General features: G+C 41.2%; 1 protein-coding gene across 19 annotated transcripts in view; it reads left to right on the top strand.

The window, feature by feature from the left end:
* LOC311264956 (rap1 GTPase-activating protein 1-like) overlaps positions 1-20,676 on the top strand; it is a 64,358-nt gene that overhangs the window by 32,611 nt on the left and 11,071 nt on the right. For 15 of the 19 annotated variants that reach the window (XM_084366197.1, XM_084366205.1, XM_084366193.1 and 12 more), the window contains 11 exons: positions 7,676-7,769; positions 14,187-14,222; positions 15,279-15,326; positions 15,821-15,859; positions 15,959-16,150; positions 16,921-17,024; positions 17,519-17,597; positions 17,692-17,745; positions 19,057-19,140; positions 20,128-20,228; positions 20,398-20,527. In XM_084366197.1, the coding sequence (XP_084222323.1) occupies positions 14,205-14,222; positions 15,279-15,326; positions 15,821-15,859; positions 15,959-16,150; positions 16,921-17,024; positions 17,519-17,597; positions 17,692-17,745; positions 19,057-19,140; positions 20,128-20,228; positions 20,398-20,527 (849 nt within the window). In that variant the 5' untranslated portion in view covers positions 7,676-7,769; positions 14,187-14,204. Of the gene's footprint in view, positions 1-5,737; positions 6,233-7,675; positions 7,770-14,186; positions 14,223-15,278; positions 15,327-15,820; positions 15,860-15,958; positions 16,151-16,920; positions 17,025-17,518; positions 17,598-17,691; positions 17,746-19,056; positions 19,141-20,127; positions 20,229-20,397; positions 20,528-20,676 lie in introns of those variants that run through there. The other 4 variants (XM_084366208.1, XM_084366207.1, XM_084366198.1 and 1 more) reach the window with 3 other exon arrangements.

Genomic DNA, 20,676 nt, shown 5'->3' with positions numbered 1-20,676 from the left:
CGTCTCAATAATCCAAATCCTAACATGTCATCCACCATCCAGCACCAGCACAAGATGTCTTAGAAATCATAAAGCCCAGACGACAGCAGGCTGTTGAGGTTGAGATGAGTGTCGGCAGCTTTGACAGGACATTTTCTTTTTTTCTTTTTATCTGATTGTTGGAGCTCTTCTGGAGCATAGTTGGACCAAAGTTCACTTCTTTGACTTCAGACAGTCTCCTGAAGCTGCAGTATCTTTGGAAGAAAGGCCTTCAGGTACTGAAGAGGCAGCCATGGTCTTTAATCCTTGTGTTTGTGGATGGGTAGATCCCTGAGTATATATTAAAGGAAGTGTATATCCCTTGTTGAGCCTCTTTACTGACACCTGTCATGCTGAGGATGGCGTGGTAAGCCAGTGGGAGAAGGAGAAGGATTTTCTTTTCCTTGCCTTCCTCCTGGTTTTTCTCTCCAAAGGAAAAGGAAAATCCATGCATGACCCAAAATCCTTTGTGCAGTTCTGCTGAGATCATACCACTGTGGATGTTCTTGTTTTGACTGATAGGAAGGACGCCTCATGGATCAAACTGTATGTAGGCTAATGTCACTGAATACACTCGCAGCTCTAATATCCAATACAAAAGAGCACAAAATGATCCCGCGGTGACCGTCTGCTGTTGAAAAGGCACATCTGCTTGAGTGTGATTTCCCCGGGGGGCGTGTTGTCCAAGGAAATCTGGACAGTGCCATTGTGAGAGATAAGCAAGCTGGGAACAGAGACCTCTTGGTAGAGTGGACATGCCTTATTCAAAAACACCTGCTGTACCTGGCCTTTCAATGCATACGCAATAAGGCCAACTGTCAGGGGATGTGTGAGTTCAAGAGAACCCATTGAGGAGACTCCTCATGCGTCAAATCCTACAAATATTTTATTACTTATAATTCCTTCCTGTAGTATTTGATTGTATTTTTCTATTCTTCACCTGAATACAATAGTATAGATTAAAACATGTGCTCATATCCTCACAGAGGGTGTGTTCTGGTGTGCTGATAAGAGCTGCTGAATAGGATTTCTATATCTGACTGTTTGTGTTAAAGGACTTTTAGAGGTATAGTTCCCTGGAGAACAATCAGCTTCTCACACTTATCTTCTTTTTGAGTTTTTTCCAATATTGCTTTTGTCTGATTGTGGCAGCGATAGCTTGGATAGCTATCTTCCAAAACAGATTGGGGAAAGTCCTCGAGTAGTTTTTTGTTACTTCCTTCTCGACACGGAATACGATATCTAAATAAAGTGGACCCAGGAGGTTATACAGTAGCTGACGAAGAGTGGAAATCAGATGTTTTTATCCGGAAAGATTGCCAATTGAAGCTCAAATGCAGCCACATACACACATGACAACTGACTGATACGAGTACCGCTGAGGGAAATGGTTTCACACAGCATACAATCATCCTCCCATTAGTTTGAGCGCTTCAGGTCAGTCTGGGGGGGTTGAGGGGGGGTTGGCCTTGACAACAGGGCAATTCCTGGGTCTATTTGTGTGGTAATTTATAGCACATGTGCTCCTCATATCTCTACTTGTTGGAGGACTGATGGCAGGCAAGGGAGCAGGTGTTGCTACTTCATGATGAATTTAAGAGAGAGGTCGGTTCCTAATATCTGAGCTCTTCAGTGTCATCACCGTAATATATGATGGCACTGAGTTAAACAAGATCACCGAGCAGCACATCTGAGCGTGCTGATGTCTGACCTCTGAAGTAAATTTTCACACACATCGTAAACAGCCTTCTTGTTAAATAAGAGGTGTGGGGGGGTCATATATCATTAAAATATCCGAGGCTGACTGATACAATTGGGTACTAATTGACTCATGTCTGATCTGAACAGACTTTCTTTTTACCCTTATAATTACATACCCATTGCTTGCTTTATCGTTGTATTTTATCTCAAAATGTCTGGAATGTGTAATCATATCTTTACCTTGCCTCCTCTATCTCCTCCACTCCTCATCTTATCCTCCTAGTCCTCCTCCCCTCCTTCCTTTTCACTCTACCTGGCTTGAAAAGACGTTTGTGGTGAAGTTGTGGACTCACTTAACACTGTTCTAGCTATATTTGAGTTTTCCACTGCAGTTTTCTCTAAAACTGGTGCAAACAAGTAGTTAGTACAAGAGGAAGCTGCTATATTGAGCAGCACCTCAAAACAAACACAACACATTTGAGTCATTAACCATAGGCTCTGCTGCCAGCTCTTTCTTGCCAGTAAAATATTATTTGACTTTGCAGTCTGTTTTTAATGGACAGTTAAAAAGGGGGACAGCTCTAACCCGACACAGGCCACAAAAAATACTTTTTTTAACTTTTGTAAATCCCAAATTACTGCAAAACTAATACCATTCTCATCTGCCTCAGCTGTACCTTTTATGTACACTACTCAAAATTAGTTAAGGGATATTTGGATACGGGTACATATATTCATGTGCATGGATATGCAATAAAAGTTAAATGAAATGTGTCACATTATTTCTGGGGACCAAAAATATTCATCAAACACAAAATAAAAATTCAGATATGTCACTGAATAATCAATCAAGTGAAACACTAAAATATCCCAATATCCCTCACTAATAGTGCCAATAATGAAATGTTAGCATGCTGACAAGTAAAATAAGATCGGGCACATGGTTTACACATCATACCTGCTAAACATTTATAGGTTAGCATTGTGACTTTGAGCATGTGAGCATGTTGACATTGACATTAGTGTAGTTAGTGTTTACTTTGTGTCTCTGTGGTCACGACCTGAGCCAAGTGGGTGAATCCACTGTGAGAAAAAGAGGTCACAGTCAATATTAGGATGAACATTCAGAGGCCTCCTAATGTAGCCCAATTACTCAGTTCAAAACAAGATATTAAAAAAAAAAATGCTTCATGATTATCAAACCAGTCACAATCAAAGTCACAGTAGGGATCAGGTGAGCCGCAGAGAATTCATGGTGGGGATGTAAAGTTTCTTTAAAAGTTAGGAAGCAGTAGGCACTCCTGCTTTGCCTTGCAAACAACGTGCCTGATTAAACCCAGCCAATTTGTTTCAGAGTGACAAGAGGCGGGATTTAACAAATCAGGAAAAACCTGCAGACCTCCTGCATCCAACATTTTGATTGTCACAGATTATAACATTGACTGTTTCCACTGAAAATATTTCTGTTTCTGTCTGATCTGTGAAAAAAAATTACAATCCAGCACTAGAATATTTTGGTGCTCTATTTATTTATCTTCTCTTTTGTCTGAGTGGAGATGCAGTTGAAGGCAGTAAACTCTGCTGGAATGACTCATGTACAGTCATTAAATAGCTCATAAATTCAGTTCTGTTTTCCAGCCGACTCCCGAGGCTCAGAGCTGTTTGCAGCTCCCTGTTCCCCTTCCTCCCCCCTGAGGTCAACCACCACTAATTAAATCTCAACCTGTGGGAGACACTCAATGGTTATGCATAAATAACCATTCATCCATATTTCAGAACAGCCGCAGCCTCCTTGCCTGCTGGAGACCTCTGACATGTTGCTCTTGTATAATGTATCTGTGACTGGAGTCCTAAACCTTCGGCTACACTGGCTGGTCACACACAGCCTCCCATACACACAAGGCAAGGCGAGACGAGGCAGGTTTATTTCAGTAGCACCATTCAGATCTGAGGCAATTCAAAGTGTTTTACAGGGCCATAGAAATACATAATAAAAAGACATTAAAGGATAAGTTGGCTCCATTCAACTTGTCCAGAATGAGCCACGTCTGAGGGAAACCCCGAGATCCCAAATGGTTTTAAAAAGATGTTATTTACACCCTCAAAGTGTGGTTGGGCTTCAACTAGGGTGCCCACTTCAGACAGGGTGCACACCAGCGCTTGTAGCTGAGCAGCTACAGTGAAGATTTCAGCTTTAAAAAGAGATAAAGAGATTTTTTTCAATTAATTTAAAAAACATTAAAAACAAAAAGGTGACAAAACAAGCAAATAAACAAAGATTACAAATTAAATTGCATTCAAATACATTAAAGCAGAAGCAAGCACAGAACTAGTTACAGAATTAACCAGATTATGTATTTAATTTATTCAAAATCTGCAGAAAACAATAATATTTTAAATCCAGATTTGAATGAGCTTACAGCTTTATCAGACATCAGGTATTCAGGAAGCTTGTTCCACTGGTGAGGAGCATAAAAAACCAAAAGCCGCTTCACCTTGATCGGTTTTGAATTGTTTTGTTTGAATCAGAAGGAATGTTAAATTTGATGAGATTAATGAAGAGTTGCTGACTCTTGATTCGACTCACCCTAATCCTCTGGGAATTACAGGATCCAGCAACCAGCTAGCTTTAGCCATTATTCGAGCTCGTTATTATCTAGCTTGTCTTGCTGGAGAAATAGCTGTTAAAAAAGCTAGAGAGTGGCAAGAGAGTGAGAGGGTTGGCGATGGAGAAATTTCAGGACAGAAGCAATTCTCAGGGGATAAGGGGTGAGGGGCGGAAGAGGGAGAGGGAGAGGGGAGTGACCACCACAGGCCATTTCACCAGGCTAATGGGATGGGAATCCCTGGCAGCGGGGGCCGGTCGGAAGGGATTTACTGTGGGATTCAGAGAGCAGGGAGGATACTATCAATTTAAAATCAACTATCTTCCTCTACAGGAGATAAAAAAAATAAAGCTCCACATGGCTGAGGATTTTCTCCTTGTTCTGCTGTTATTTATTATTTTGTCAGCATATAATAGAGGTCCCAGAGTGTCCTTCTGAATGTATGATTTGATAGCAACCAGCTGCGATGAAATCAAGCATAAAAAATCTGCCTGCTCTCATCCGATAATGTGTTTTCATCTATAAGCACTATTGACAAATTTTATTTTTTAACCCGACACTGAGCCCCTGCCAAAAAAAAAACTGAACCACACATGTAACATCTGCACTCTTTGCTCAGGGGTTTAAAAGAGAGAGATCATGAGAGATTACTGTCCCACTACAGCAGGACGCCTCAACAAATTACTGCTAATCTGTACAAGTTTTGTCCAATGATGTAATACTTTTTTTTAACCGCTAAGCTTTGGACAGTGAGAGGATTATTTGTTTTGTTTATCACAATACACAGCTCTTAATGGAGCACAGTATGATGACCGCGCTGTAATCCCTTGTTATCTCTTCATGTCTGACACACACAGCGCACATACACACACACCCTAACCCCGACTTTCATTGAGAGGTGTCTAAGGAGCGTGCAGACGAGTCCACACTCACTGCATATTATGTTATTTAGCTGGGATTTAGCAGGAAAAGGCACTGTTGGTGAAATTAGTCACAGGTCTGCCGGGAACTGCAGATGGTAGCTTAGTGCAGGAAACGCACATGTTCACCAGGGATTGAACGCGAGTCATTACAGTAATTAAAAACCTTATCCACACAGGCTTTCTCCTGCACAATGAGCATTTAGGCAGTACCTGTTCACCTCTGGGAGCCTAATGCTGGTCTTAATAACCTTGTTGAAGCCATATCATAATGAACATGAATTTACATGTGGGTGTTACTTCTTTTTTTTTTTTTCACGCGTGGCTGATGCGGTTGCCACAGCAACAGCCCTAGCTGGCTCGTGAGGCAGTCAGGGGATTTAAGGCAACCCCCGTTGCCCCAATCAGCCCTGCTCTCCTTTCTCTTTCTGAGCGTCAGACTTCAGTCGTCCCCTGAATGGATGATGGGGGGAGGGTCTCCCACTTTAAAGCGGATAAGGCTGGGCTGGCGTTGGTAGTTGGGGATGAGTGCGATGTTTAGAGTTCGGGTTTTCGGACGCAAGTGGCACATCGTGTGCGTGAGCTCGAGAGCAGACAAAGAGGGTGGAGATGAAGGAAGTGGCAACTAGAGAGCACATATGTGTGTGTGAGAGACTGAGTGGGAGGAGAGAGAGAAAGAGGGAGAGAGAGGGAGGAGAGATGAGCAGCACAGGGGATGCTCGCTGGGAGAGTGCGTGAGTCTAAAGAGCTGAGAGTGAGGCCAGCAGGTGAACGACTGACGGGAAGCAGCAAGTGAAGCTGGAGAGAGAGAGAAGAGTAAACGCACAGAGAAGCCGAGAGAGAGGAGATAACTGTGAAAGAGAGGGAGGGAGAGGGAGCGAAAAGGCTTAACTGGAGGAGAAGCGTAGACAGTGAGTCATCTGCCGGAGTGCTGGTCACTGTCCGGACTTCACGGGGAGCGCCCGGCGTTCAGCTGCCACTGTGTGAGTAAGTTTTGCAGCTCTGCTCCGTGCAGGATGTCAGGTCACCCAGGTGACACGCTGTGACTCCTTCACGCGGCTCATTTCTGTGGTGCATCGCTAACCCAGCTGGGGTGTGTTATGTAATTTGTTGTGCTGTTGGGACGAAGCTGTGGCTTAGAGCTGCAAACTGATCTGCAGGAGGGCTTACGTGGTAACGCTGTAAAGAGCAGGCAGGTGTGTGTGAAAGGCAGTGTGGGGTGTCCAATGAAGGACCAGGTTGTAATGGACATTTCTTCTGTCTCTCTTACTCTGATGTGTGTTTTGATGCTGTTGAGTGGGATATAGATGTATATCTTGTTACAAATGTATGTCATTTTTGTACACCAACACGCTACAACTTGAGACAAACTGATGCATAGAAATGTCTAACAAGTATTACCTCAAATTGTTTTGATATATCACAATATATATCTTTAAACCAACTGTTAGAAATGAAAGCATTTTCTTTCTTTTTGTGTGTGTATGTGTTTGTTGTGCATCCATCTATTGTGCATCAGATCTAATTAAGAGTTCAGGGCAGCTGATGCCCAATCGTATCCTGTTCTCCCATGGGAGAGCTGCTGCAGGGTCCCTTACCTCCTTCCTGTTTAGTGAGCGTGCTGAGAAAAAGGTTCATATTCACAGTTTGAAGAGATATGACACATGTTTCGTCATGGCTGCTGCAACCTTCTTTGATCATCACGGAGAGCAATCTACATTTTTCACTTTGCATTCTCACTGCTTCTTGATCAGTTCAGAGCCACGTTCACACCGATCGATCACGTTGTGTGTTTGAAACAGATTGAATTAATCAAACAAATTGAAAACCTGCTGTGCAAACTGGCCAGTTGTCCGTGTCAATAGGGCACAATATTCAGCAGGGCTATCGATCAGTGATCCTGTGGAGATAAAGCCGTCCTCGTCGAGATATTGAGTTCAGAGCAAAGGATGCGTGACAGTAGTATTAGCTGGTTTTTGCATTAGCAATGTGCTACTCTCCTGGGTTTGAGAAGAGAGATCCTCTGTCTGAATAAATGTGAAACTGTGGGTATTGTGTCCCTAGATCCCTGAAGTGTTTGTGAATAGCGGCTTATTCCTCCACAGAGGAATACAATGTGATATCCTTTGGGAATGATGCTCAAGCAACAAATTCATATATTGACTTGTGTCAGACATGAAATTTTAGATTTAAAATACATGTCTCTCATTAGAGCAATGCAGATTAGACAGAATAGATGATTTTCAGTGAGAATATTAATAGATGCAGTTCCTGAATTCATTCATCTTACACATACAAACACACTCTGCTCGTTGCTAAATAAGACCAGCAACATTTCCTGAGGCGTTACCTTTTTGTTGTCCTCTTGCTTTATCTCAAACTGAGTGACCTTTCCTGACCAAATGTTCTCTCGCACCTGTCTGTCTGTAGGAAACAAGATGGGAGCGACCCCCGAGTTTCTGCCACACTAGAGCCCCAGCTGTTCCAGCCTACACTCCCATACACCAGCTCACCATTCCACAAGGTAGGAGGAGAACAAGGGGGGGGGTTGAGTTTGCACTTTGACCCCTGACCTTATCCGATGGACCTCTGTGTGACCTTTTCTTTCTGCAGTGTTTGTGAGGTGTCTCTGCTCATCTTGTCTCTACACCTGCTTCTTTCTCTGTGTTCTCTCTGTATCTAATCTCTCTCGACTGTATCAGGCCCAGACTTTCTGCTTGCAGTGTTACTTTGATTTTTATTCTGAACTTCTTTTGTTTAACTTGTGTAATTAGAGTGCGCAGAGCTCCGTGTCTGGGATGATTGTGTTGGCCTGATTCAATTAATACAACATCTATTTTTAGCCGGAAATTGTCAGCTGGATGCAGACAGTTTCTCAATCCGAGTTTAACAAGTCTGATTCCATCAAAGCCAACAAAATACAGCCTGTCTCAGCAATAGTCATTTTTTAATCAAAAGATAAACTTCTTCGCCCTCACCATCATCTAAGATATGTCACGAAATTTAAAAGTCATTAATGTTTAATCAGTCTTTGTATGGGGTTCAAGTGTTATCCAGTTTTATGTCAGTGTTATAAAATAATAACTTTTTGAAGGCTTTTTGTAAGATAGGCTAAATTCCTGCTCTGCTTTTAGCTTGCCATATATCTTCTGCCATAAACTTTGTGAGATCATTAAATTTTTCCAGTTCGCTACGATACTTTAAGATTTTCAGCATTCATAAATCAGCTCAACATTCATCCTTTCAGAGGAAGCCAAATGAAGAAAGACTAAATTGCTGCGAGATGCAGAAAGTGTAAAAGACTAAGGAGGAAGTCATTTCAATTAATCTATATACACTGTCACAGGACCTATTAAATCCATATTGCTGTCAGAATGCTCATACCTACCTTTTGGCACATCATATCATTATAAATGAGCACACGATACGAAAAAACCTGCCAGGGATATTTTGGGGAACTAAAAGTGGGTACAATCTCACTCACGTCAGCCCGATTTCATAAGGTCTCTCACACTTTGGATGAGGCGTACACTTGCACTTGCAATCTGACGAACGCAATCTGAGTAGAGCAGAGGGAGTGAGAAGAGAAAGGGATTAAAGGAGAATTTGGGGATTGGGTTGTTAAACCGTCACTCCTGATCCCTGCAGCACACACCATCTGTAGGTGCCTCAGACTGACTAGTTACAATTAGTCCGACACGAGGATTTGTGAAACTTCTGTGTGTCTACAGATTTGCATGACATGGAAGCAGCCACCAAAGGCACAGATGAAAGTATTTCCAAACTAGTCTTCTCTCATACTAGGCAACAAACAGCAGAAAAGCACATTACATATGGCCTTGTAATTGGACAGAAGAAAACACTTACTTTCCTGCACTCAGCAGGAGTTAAAATGAAGTCACTTTTAATATTTGATCTCTGTAGCCTCATTCTTTAACCCCTCTTGATTTGGAATCTGGAAAAAAGAGCAGATTTTATGCGGATGTTGAGGGACAGCATGCGTAATGTGATGCACTGTAGTATGATAAGGGCTTAGTGGGGCAAGACTCAGAGGAGCGTATCACTTTAATCAGAGCCACGCGAAAACCAGGTCAATCTGCAATTAACCCCAGCAGGTCTTATGGTCACTGCCTAATTCAAACCACATTGCAAATACTTTCATATTAACAATGTTGCACATTTCTGAAAGAGAAAAGGGTTACAGTGGTCTCCTGTACAGTTTTTCCATCATAAGCTAATTAAAAAGCATGTATCTCTAGACGAGACAATTTCGAGATGCTAGTAACCCCGCGCTTCACCAAATAGCTGAAAAACAGCGTATTTAAGTCAACAGCTCCAGGACATGATCAGTATTGCTTCATCTTTTTTGGGTTCGGTTTCTAATGCAGACATGTTTTTTGTTGCGTACTTGTACTTACGAATTCTAATTGCCCTCCTTTAATTTGTGACGACAGTGAGTTCACCCAAAAATTAAAATTCTACTAATCTACTCACCCTCATGACGGTGGAAAGTTGGATGAGGTATAGTCCACAAAACATTTCTGGAGCACAACAGCAATGCAGCATTTTCCTGAACAACTGAAGTAGATGAGGACTTGCTTTAAAATGTAAAAACAAAACCTGACAAAAAACATAAAATGGCTCCATACAGCTCGTCCTGTGTAATCAAAGTCTCCAGAGACCTCAAGATCCCAAATTTATTTGAAGAAGAAACTTATAAGGTGTATATTTAGTCCTTCACATGTGGTCGAGCTTGTGGACCTACTGTACTTAAGATTCAATGCTTTTAGCTTTGCAGCTTCAGTTCGGATTTCATCTTTAAAATAGGTGCAAATAGTGTCTCTTCAAATCACTTATGGGATCTTGGGGCTCCCAGAGACGTGGATTATGCCAGGCGAGTTGTATGGAGCCATTTTATGTTTATTTTTCTGTTGGTTTTATTCATGTTTTAAAAGAAGTCCCCAGTTATTTCCATTGTTTGTGGACTATGAAACTTTCAATCGCGTGGGGGTGAGTAGATGATGACTGAATTTAAATTTTGGGGATGGAGTTATCCTTTAAATAACCCTTAATAAGATAGAAAGCAAGCAAACATTAGAACTACAATAAGAACCAGACATAGTGCATCAAAGAAAAGACAAACATGTAAGCCGCTCTGTCCTTCTGATATTCATGCGGCTGCTTTAAGTTAAAAATGAGCTGTGTTAGTTGAGAAGTCTTGAGCAGAGAGGAGGTTTTGCAGTTTTGCAAATCAGCCTCTTGTCATAATGACGATCCTATTAGCTCTCTTAATGAAAGGTCTCAGCTCTAACGACTGCACTGTATGCTCGCCTGTCTCCCTGTGGATCCTCACGTCTCCGTCGCTCTGCAGAGTGTTTTTGTGTCACAGTTAGATGTCTTGTTTTTCCCTTAAATCGCTGTTGTCTGTCTCCACTTTGTTTCAACTGCAGCTTTTATAGAATATTGTCTTATTTACTCTGTCCGTATCCTTTTTTTCCACATCATTTTATTCAAGGTTGATGGTCTCATAATTTAATTGCACTCACTTTATAGTTTTATAGTCCAACATAGTGGGACCGCCACATATACAGTAGCTTCTCGGTGAACAGGAAACTGTTCAAGGACTTGTTTAATAGAGTAGTAAAGTTGGACTCCACCTCTGCTATATGTCAGCCTGCGTCAAGATACGGTACGGTTTGTGATAAAGACACAGGTGGATGATGTGTGCTTTGGATTTCTTACTGCATTGCTGCACAGAGAGAGTGACAAAGAAGGATCAGCAGACGACAAGACACCTCTAGCTGCAGTCAGAGGATTACTACTCCACACTTAAAGCTACATCAGCTGGTTGCTGCCTGCCTGCAACCTGAGACTTGCTGATAATTTTGTATGTTCAGAGCACACACTGGGAGAGCCTGTGGATCTTGTCTTGAACTTTTTCCAGCGCAACACTTTGCCAGTCATGGTTGCAGTTAGCAGGGATGCAGCTTTACCTCAGGTGTCACAGTGGGACTCAGTCAGTTGTCTGCAGTGTGACAAAGGCACAGCAGTCAGAGAGCGAGTTTAATCCAAACCTGTTGAAGTCAGTCGAATCAAATCGTCTTTTGAAGCTGCAGGACGTCGGTTTGAGGAAAGTTAAAGATGGCTAAAAATCATCACAACCACTTCAGTGCTCCAATGGTGACAAAAGCACACTGGAAGAAGCCCAGCCATGTAAGTAGCTTTACTGTAGAAACATGCAGGATAGAAGACATCACTAGATTGCAAACTGCAGAGGGAATTTGGCAGCGTTCTCAGCAGAGGCTTGGACGACTGCCTCTTCAAAGTGAGATTAAAGTTGCAAAACCTGACAGTTCATGTTGCTTGTTTATTGAAGTGATGAGCTGAAGAAAAGTGTATGTTTGTACTGGAACATTTCTTGTTCCATTTTTCCGGTGTTTCTTTTAGTTTAAACAAATAATGTAACGCTACACATTATTTGCTCAGACATACCCATGCTTTTTAGGGCTGTATGTCATATATGCAGTTTTATGGCCAATGCGGTTGTTTTAAGTCCAAAGATAACATGTAGCTGAGCGCTGCAGCCCCTCTTGTTCTAATCTCTGTTTAATGTTGTTGAAGCCGGGGATATTTACTTTCAGGGTTTGTGGCCGACTATTGTTTGCACATGGTGGAGGACTTTACTCGCGCTGAAAGCTAAGACAAGATTGCTCTGTACACAAACTGTTTGGCTATGTCAGGCTTTACTGGCTGAGCATTTGAGCCAGCACTTGACTACTCCAGAACAACGTTTAACATGGACTGTTTTGATTCAGCATTTTCAGCAGGAGTGAGAGTCGTCACGCTCAACCGAAGCGTGAAGGTTTTCAATGTGAAATTTTAAAGGACAATACCCAAACAGCTGTGGTTGGGATCTAAAGAATTAGGCAGGTGTTTAGCATGGGAAATCCGGTCAGTCACACATAGCTGTTCAAACCACAGGGGAGAAGCAAGAAATCACATGCTACATTCAGGTAAAATGTTGATTAAAAACAAGTTTAGTTTATAACTTTGGCAGTTTTGCAAGCCATAGGAAGAGAAAATATGTGCTTTGCCAATTTTACAACACTCATGTACAATGTGGAGTGTTGGGACAGTTTTCGTGGATTACAGTGTTCAATATTTGGCAGAAATGTTTTATGCAATCAATCATAATGCTGTTTGGGTTTTGGAGACACCGGAGCCTCTTTTAACAACTCAAAATACAAAGTTTAAACTTGCAATGTCATGCGTTTTCCAGATTTTATGTAAATTGTTGATAAACATGAATTAGGGTAGATGACAGGGGTTCACTAGAGAAACTGTCACATTACTTCTGTGTGAGGTCTCAGATAACAACAGCTGTAAACCCTTTCATATGCTCTATATCTGTGATTAGTGTGACAGTACCCCTTTTGTATCCTAAATAAGTCTATTTGGAGCCCTGTTTTTGGTGTTTTATAACGTGTTCCTTAGACGTCCAACAGAGATTTAGACCTGCCTGACTTTTTGGTAAACAAAAGTAATATTTGTTCATGCATAGCCTATATATAATACATGGAATGTGTCCTCTTTTGGTGTGATAACAATCCTTTAAGGTCATTTTCTTATTTTGTCATCATCATCAAATGTGCCTGCTCTATTTGTGGCAAAGTAATGGTTACTACTTACATTTTTTTTTACATATGAGGTGTTAGTAAGGTCAGAAGGAAAGAAGGGAAGAAAAAAAACATTGAAAGGGACAGCTCACCTCAAAATAAAAATCCAGTTCTTCCCATCTGCAGTGCTATTTATCCATCTAAATTGTTTTGGTGTGAGTCACTGATTTTTGCAGATATCAGCCGTGGAGATGTCAGCTTTCTCTCAAACACAATGTAACTAAATCGCAAACAACAGAGGAAATCTCTCTCCAGAAACACATGAACCAGTTTACTCAAGACCTTGTTGTGAGAGGTTTTCATGAAGGGACTGTTTTTCTTCCATATCACAGCACAAAAGGAAATGTGCATCTAGGGATGTTTTTCTAAACCTAACCAAGTCGTTTTTGTACCTAAACCTAATCGGACTGCAACCACTTGACAGTCCAAAAGTCATATTATGTGAAATGTTTGTCAGCAAGCTTTATTTTGAAAGTCTAACCAGATGTTGCAAGTAATTTTTGTGCCAAACAAGCCCATCATGTCCAAAATGACACTAGAGGGGTGAGCATTGATTGGATGTAGCTAAGTAAAATTACTCAAGTACAGTACTGATAATTGGCCGGGCTGATAATTGATCAACCGATAGTATACGGTATATGTATATATGTAAATACATGTACTTTACTTTTACTTGTACTTTTGATACTTAAGTTACGTTTTTGCTAGAAAATTACTTTTGATACATATGTTCATTTAATATTGGATACTTTTACCAAAGTAATATTTCAACACTATATCTTACGTTTGATTCAAGTATGACTTTTGGGTACTTTACACAACTGTACTGTATTTGATGAGCTGGGAGTGAGTATGAGCTTGGTGAAACAGTGTATAGCTCAGTAGATAGAGAATGGATAAACAGCATGACAGGTAAGAAGAAAAAATATATATTTCTTTTTATTTCTGGGTGAACTGTCCCTGTGAAGGAGGAAAACAACTTTTACTGGTCACCACTCACATCATACTTTAGAGAGACCACCAGATGTCCAAGGGCACTGTGTAGTAATTACAGTGTTCCTGGAGGCACAGTGCAATGATTACTCTCTGTCATAAACAGACACAGAAAACAATAAGGAAGTCAGGTCAACAAAATCCAATCAACTGACTTTGTGTTTCTGTCACTGGATGGACAGTGATGGGGCCCCACATTATAAAGTGCTGAACTGTAACAATCGGACTCACAAATGAACTTAAAACATTTCATCTCACTCTCCTCTCCCCAGACCACAGATTTATTTGAAATGATTGAAAAGATGCAGGTAAGATGACGCGTCGATCTTTGCATTTCGTCTCAGTTTTCCAAGCTGTTTACTCACCAAGCCACTAACCAGTAACAGTCAGTGTGTCTCCTCCTAATTCTGTCCCTCTCCTCAGCCCACAAGACTTTCTGTACTTTCTGTACACGAGAAGGATACAGAGGAGGAGAGTTGCCAGAGCATTATATGTGTGTCTCAGCGTCTATGTTAACATTCTGGTTGTAACACTGACTGACAGCCCTGTAAGCTTATTATCTCACCTCAAAAACTGTCTCCTGGTTTCTGAAACCTTGAGGAGAATGTTAATTTTAATCATGCGATCCCACACAGAACGGGCGTTAAGAGTTTTATAAGCTTATAAAAACCTCAGTGTTTTTATGCATGTGTGTTTGCAATTAGTGCATCAGCGCTGGAGTCCACGTAGCTTTCACGTCTGGCAGTGTATGTTGCCATAACTGAATATTTAAAAAATGATATACTGTGTGTGATGCAGGCGTGTGGTTTTTCTACAATACCTCGATATGATGTACTGTATTCTTTGACGCCAGCCGCCATCACCCAGCCCTGATTTAGTATCACTGCATCTCTTTCGCTGCATTGTTTACGCACGCGCACACACGGATACACACCTCAGGTCCAATTGGTGTTTCAGTGCCAGCTAGCTCAGCATCTTTTCAATCCCTGAGGTCTCGTTACCACACTTCTTCTGTGTGCTAACAGACTTTTCAGTTACTCCTAAATGCCTGCTCTTTAGCATCTGTTAACTATCTTTCAGTATCTCTTTCTGTATGTTTCCATCTGTCCCTCTCTGCCTTTGCTTTGTCGCCTGCTGCACATCTCTTGGGAAAACTCTGTTGTTACATAATGAGGTTGATAATTTTCTCCCGGCTCATGATGTTGTAGTCATTTAAAGCTCGATTATTACACCGCTTTATGTAGATTTTTTTGTAAGCATTTGGATGTAGCTATTTGTGTTATGTAAAACCAGCTGCTGACCCTTCTCTCTCTCTCGCTCTCTCCCTCTCTCTGGTTTTCTTATCTCACCCTCTCCTCTCGTAGGGAAACAGGATGGATGAGCAGAGGTGCACCTTTCCTCCCCCACTCAAGGTGCGACTCTCCATGTAGGGACACAGTGTTGTGTAGTCGCACATGATGAGGTCATTGTCTCCGCAGTTATCTTGCTCTGCCAGACGGGCTGATTACTTCAGCACGCTGGAGCACAATATTACTCATAAAGCGGTGCAATGCTCTCAAGTCTTGCCATCAGTTTTACAGAATGAGTTTGGAGTCAAAATCATTTATCCTCTGTTGCTTTGCTCTGTAGGTAGAAGTGGTGAAATCTTAGCGACAAGAACTTAACAGGATATGGTGGTTTATTATGTAATACAGTATTTTAAACTTTTAATGTGCCAAAAAATAGCAATACTTTGATCAAGAAATGCATTGATTCCTTTGTAGTTTCCAAAATGATTTTCATTGCGTAACAGTTATGTAATTACTCTGAAAGAGCGTCCCTTGGGATTATAGAGTTGGACAGTGTGGTTGTTTTTATTCTTTGATGAGGAAACAAAGCTTTTTTTAAACATTTTCTATTTTTGCAGACTGAGGAGGATTACATTCCATACCCAAGTGTCCATGAGGTAGGATGATTTTTCACTGATTTAATTCTTGTCCTGAAATAACTTTCACATTTACATCGTTCTGTTTCTCACAACTCTTTACTTCTCATCTCGGGACAGGTGTTGGGCAGAAAAAGCCCCTTTCCTCTCATCCTCCTGCCGCAGTTTGGGGGTTACTGGATTGAAGGGACAAACCATGACCTGAATGAAACAGTGGACACAGAACAGCTGCAGCCTCTGTCCCCGAACACCCGCACCAAACTGGAATGTAACACAACAGCAACAATCTACAGGAAACACTTCCTGGGCAAGGTCAGTCACTTTGTGCAACACAGAGAGAGATCCCTTTATAAATGTTTATATAATGTACTGCTTTTTTGATACCTTTTGTTGTCATCTTGAAAAAAACACTAAGCCGAAAAAAAACAACAATATTTGTGATAATGTAAGGAAGCTCAAGAAGACTTTTATGAAAACACAAATACTAGGATTGAAACAACAACAAAAAATACAATTTCTTTTTTATTTTAATACATGAATGAGTTTGTAGTTCTTCCCATCTTCATTTTCATGGTTGCAAATAAAAATGATAATAGGAACATTGTGTTTATTTAGCACTAAACTCAGTTCAACACTTTTTTAAAAGGTGTGATCTGCTTTCAAAGTGATATTACTGGAGTCATCCTCATGAAGGCCTTCATTATAACAGCTTCCTTCCTCCTCAAATGAGCCTCATTACTCTCATAGAATTTTTCACAATCAATTTCACTTCTTGCTCATTATAGTAATGAAATGAATAAGCAATAAGCGAATCCCAGTCGAGTAAAACCACTTACAGCGACCAGCCTCGCTGTTTGGCACCTCGCACACTGCTGCTAATGAAGATGCATTACGCTTTACCACCTGTTCTTACACACGCATAATATGAACTAATTTAATCTGCCCGTGGAAGAAGAGCAACAAAGGAAGAAAAGGTACTCAGATCGGAAAGATATGGTTTAATGACTGGAGCGTGTGCACACGTCTCATGCACTCTATTTATGACTGATACTAATGGCTGTATCTGTGCACTGTGCCCCCAGGAACACTTTAATTACTATTCAGTGGACGGTGCCCTTGGACATCTGGTGTTCTCTCTAAAGTACGACGTGATCGGTGACCAGGAACATCTCCGTCTAATGCTCAGGTAATGCTCATTATGCATACACGGTGCGGCACAATGTTGCTTCATTTAGAGAGAAAAATGGACCTTTAAATCTGTGTTCTGCACAGCAGCATCAGAGGAAATGAATGTGTAGGCAACATGTCACCACTTTCATGTTCAACAGGAAATGAATGCAGGATTATTCTGTGATTTTTTTGTTCCTAAAATGCCCAGTGATGACTGCATAAATACATCCTCCCAGCACGGGTGTTATCATAAGAGTCATAAAGCTGGAGAGACTGTCAACAAGCACTGTCATTCACACAGCAGAGTAACAGATGGACTATTTAGGCCAGCGAGTGGGTGGGGATGGAGGGATGGAGTGAGAGAAGGCGAAGAGAGCCGAGGGTGGGGAAGTCTGATAATGGTCTATACCGGATCATCACTTTTCCCATCTGATTGGTTCTGAGAAATGTTGCACCACATTATATGGCTGTGAAAACACACTGACTCTTTTATGACTTCTTTATCACCAGGAACAAGCTGAAAACCCATCATGATGTGATCCCCATCTCCTGTCTGACAGAGTTTCCCAATGTGGTACAGATGGCCAAAGTAAGAAAAGTTGCTTTTGTTGTGCAGAGATTGATCTGCTGTGACCGTGTCCAACCCAATCTGACGTTTCTCTCTCCTTTTTTATTAATCCAAGCTCGTCTGTGAAGAGGTCAACGTGGACCGCTTTTTTCCTGTCCTTTATCCAAAAGTAAGATCTGGTTTTGCTTTTGTAGTTGCAGCTGCTGTATTTAAGGTCCCACACATCTGATGGTTTTAAGGACAGAGTAGTAATGTTTTAAGCCTGTCTTAAAACAATAGTTAGATGCCCATCAACCCAACTGATGAATAAATGTTGGCAATGTAGGTTTCTGCAAATCACACAAATGTTTGTACTTTATGTGTCTTTAGGATTCATTTTCTATTTTTTCTTGTGACAACGCTGTGCTTATTCTCTTGTTAGGTTTAGGCACAAAAAAACACTTTGTTGGGGTTAGGAAAAGATTATTGTTTTGGCTTAAAATACCTACTTCTGTAGCCACGAACACGGCCAAAAGGTCACCTTACAAATATCTAGTAGTGTCATGCTTACAAATGTTGAAACAGTGTGATTCCCCGTCAAAAATATCCAGTGGTTTACTCACTTACAAATGTTGATACTGGCTACTGGCAGAACGTCTGTGATCTTAGTCCTGTACAAATCTGCTGTGTCCGTAATTAGTCAAGTAAACGTTTGACCGCATATTACCTAACATATTTATTTTTGTGCCACTGTTTTCTGTTGACAGACAAGTGAACAATTATGAAATTTGATTGCAGCTCATAATATGTTTAACAGCAGTCAACAGCTGTGCTGTGAGATGGACTATATTGACATTTAAAAGATGACCGAGAAGTTAGGAGCAACAAAAGGTTGTTATATTCAATTACAGCCACAAAACATCTGTTACCTAATCTGAAGAACTGCAAATACGTGGTTATTCTTCTAACACATGTAGAAAGTGGGCAAATCAACTCTAAAGCTTCTTCAGCGTCTTTTCCACACAACATTTCTAAATCACAAGGTCCTCTGGTAATAGTAAAAGTTCTGTGTGAATATGGCTCAAAGACTCTTACTAAAACACTCCTCTCAAGTCTCAACTAGTCTCTGAAGCCGAGTATTAACTTTATAGATGAACTTTGAAATACATTTTTGCACAAGTCGAGGACTGAGGATTTTATTCCAGATCACTTAAAGTACTATTGGTAGTAAGTTGGGGAAAGATCTCTTCACAGCCAGTTTAAACAGTAAGAATGAGTACAGCAATAACAACGTTCACACGGGCACCTTACAATTGTTTAATGACGGGCTTGAAAAACTATGAACCTGTCCTATAAAGATTGTCAAATACTGACACTTTGGGTCAGACGCCAACCCAAAGCGTCAGTATTTGACAATGTGGGGATGAGACTCAACAATCAGCCATTGTTCTCCATTTTGTTGCTTTAATTCTTGTATTTTTATATCCGTATTTTTTTACAGGCTTCAAGACTAATTGTCACCTTTGATGAACATGTGATAAGCAACAATTTCAAGTTTGGGATCGTTTATCAAAAATTTGGACAGGTGAGTGATGAAGCCTTGCTCCTTTTAGTGCGTGCGCCCTTCATATTCATTGTATTCAGTCCACGAACAATGAGACTGTACAATACATTGTAATTTCTGATTTCCTCGAGGAAGCTGATTATGCTCAGTTGTCCTCATTCTTAATTATGCCTTTCAGTCCAGCCCAGTCATCAACACTCCCTCTCATTTTCTGAGGCAATCACAGCCCTCTTGTTTACTGTGTCGGGGGCAGGAGAGCTATTCAGTGCTTTGCTGAGGGCACTTATACCTTCGAATGGAGACCCCAGTGTGTAAAGATCTGCACTGTTGATCCCTCAAAGCCTGCGGTAGTTTAAATACATTGTAAATGAGCCAAGGGTGATCTCATGAAGGCAGTGAGGGCTCTCTGCTTACACCTCAGGACCTTTTCTATTCAGGAGAGGTGAAAAGATGATTAAGTAGGCATCATGCATACAGAAAACAAACAGAAATTCTTAATAAGCATCTCCTCAGGCGATGTTTCTATCTGTTTGTTAAGAAGCAGGCTTTTGTGTCAACATCACCTCTCCACTTGCTCACAATAGATAATCAACAGTCCATCACAGCTGATCATTATAAGCTTTAAACCTTCTCTCACACCTACGGCTGTAATTGATTGGAGGCACCTCTGTTATCTCAAATGCAAATACAGTGTGTTTGAACAAGTGTGCCAGAGACACACACCTAATACTCTTCACTCTCCTGCCTCCAGTTACTGACCCTAATGATGCAGTAAAAACGCACCTCACATAAAATACTCATTGTGCCCCTCGATGGTACTTTAGTATGCAAATCCTCCCTCTTGTGATCGGCTCTCATTGTTCTTCTTCCTCTTTGCTTGTTTGTGCCATTATTACCGGGCACTAAAATTGCACCGTACAAATCATCCTCTTTTAACTTCTAGCAGCAAAAACCATTTTGTCCTCCAAGCCTTGATGTTTATGAGGTTTTTTTTTTCACTGCTTACAGACTTCAGAGGAAGAGCTGTTTGGAAACAGTGATGAGAGTTCTGCCTTTGTAGAATTCCTGGAGTTTCTAGGAGAGAAAATTGAGCTGCACAACTTTAAAGGGTGAGGAGTTTGGTTTGAAGGCACTATATATACTCTGCCATACGTTCCGTAACATGATGCCAACCGTAATTTGCATTCAATCAGGCTAGCTGCAGGATTGATGGTCCTGCTCCTGCAGTGATGGTGGGGAATATCTTGTTAGACATGGTTTCTGTGTGCTTGCTTTCAGTTTCCGCGGAGGGTTAGACGTGACTCACGGGCAGACTGGCACTGAATCTGTCTACTGCAACTACCGCAACAAAGAGGTCATGTTCCATGTGTCCACAAAGCTGCCTTACACAGAAGGGGACACCCAGCAGGTAATGTAATGCAATACAAGACTAACACACCTTGCATGATTCACTACAAGCAGTCCGACGGGTTTCCTCTGGGCCATGTAGTACTGTATTATTTGCATATGCCTCCCTGCTGTTGAGCCAAACAACCGCAGCACATATTTGCAGAAAAA

The sequence above is a fragment of the Pagrus pagrus genome (assembly GCF_965226575.1).
Source record: "Pagrus pagrus genome assembly, chromosome: 11".
Classification (NCBI taxonomy): domain Eukaryota; kingdom Metazoa; phylum Chordata; class Actinopteri; order Spariformes; family Sparidae; genus Pagrus; species Pagrus pagrus.
Note: the sequence above shows the minus strand (reverse complement) of the source record. Positions and strands in the feature narration are given on the sequence as shown.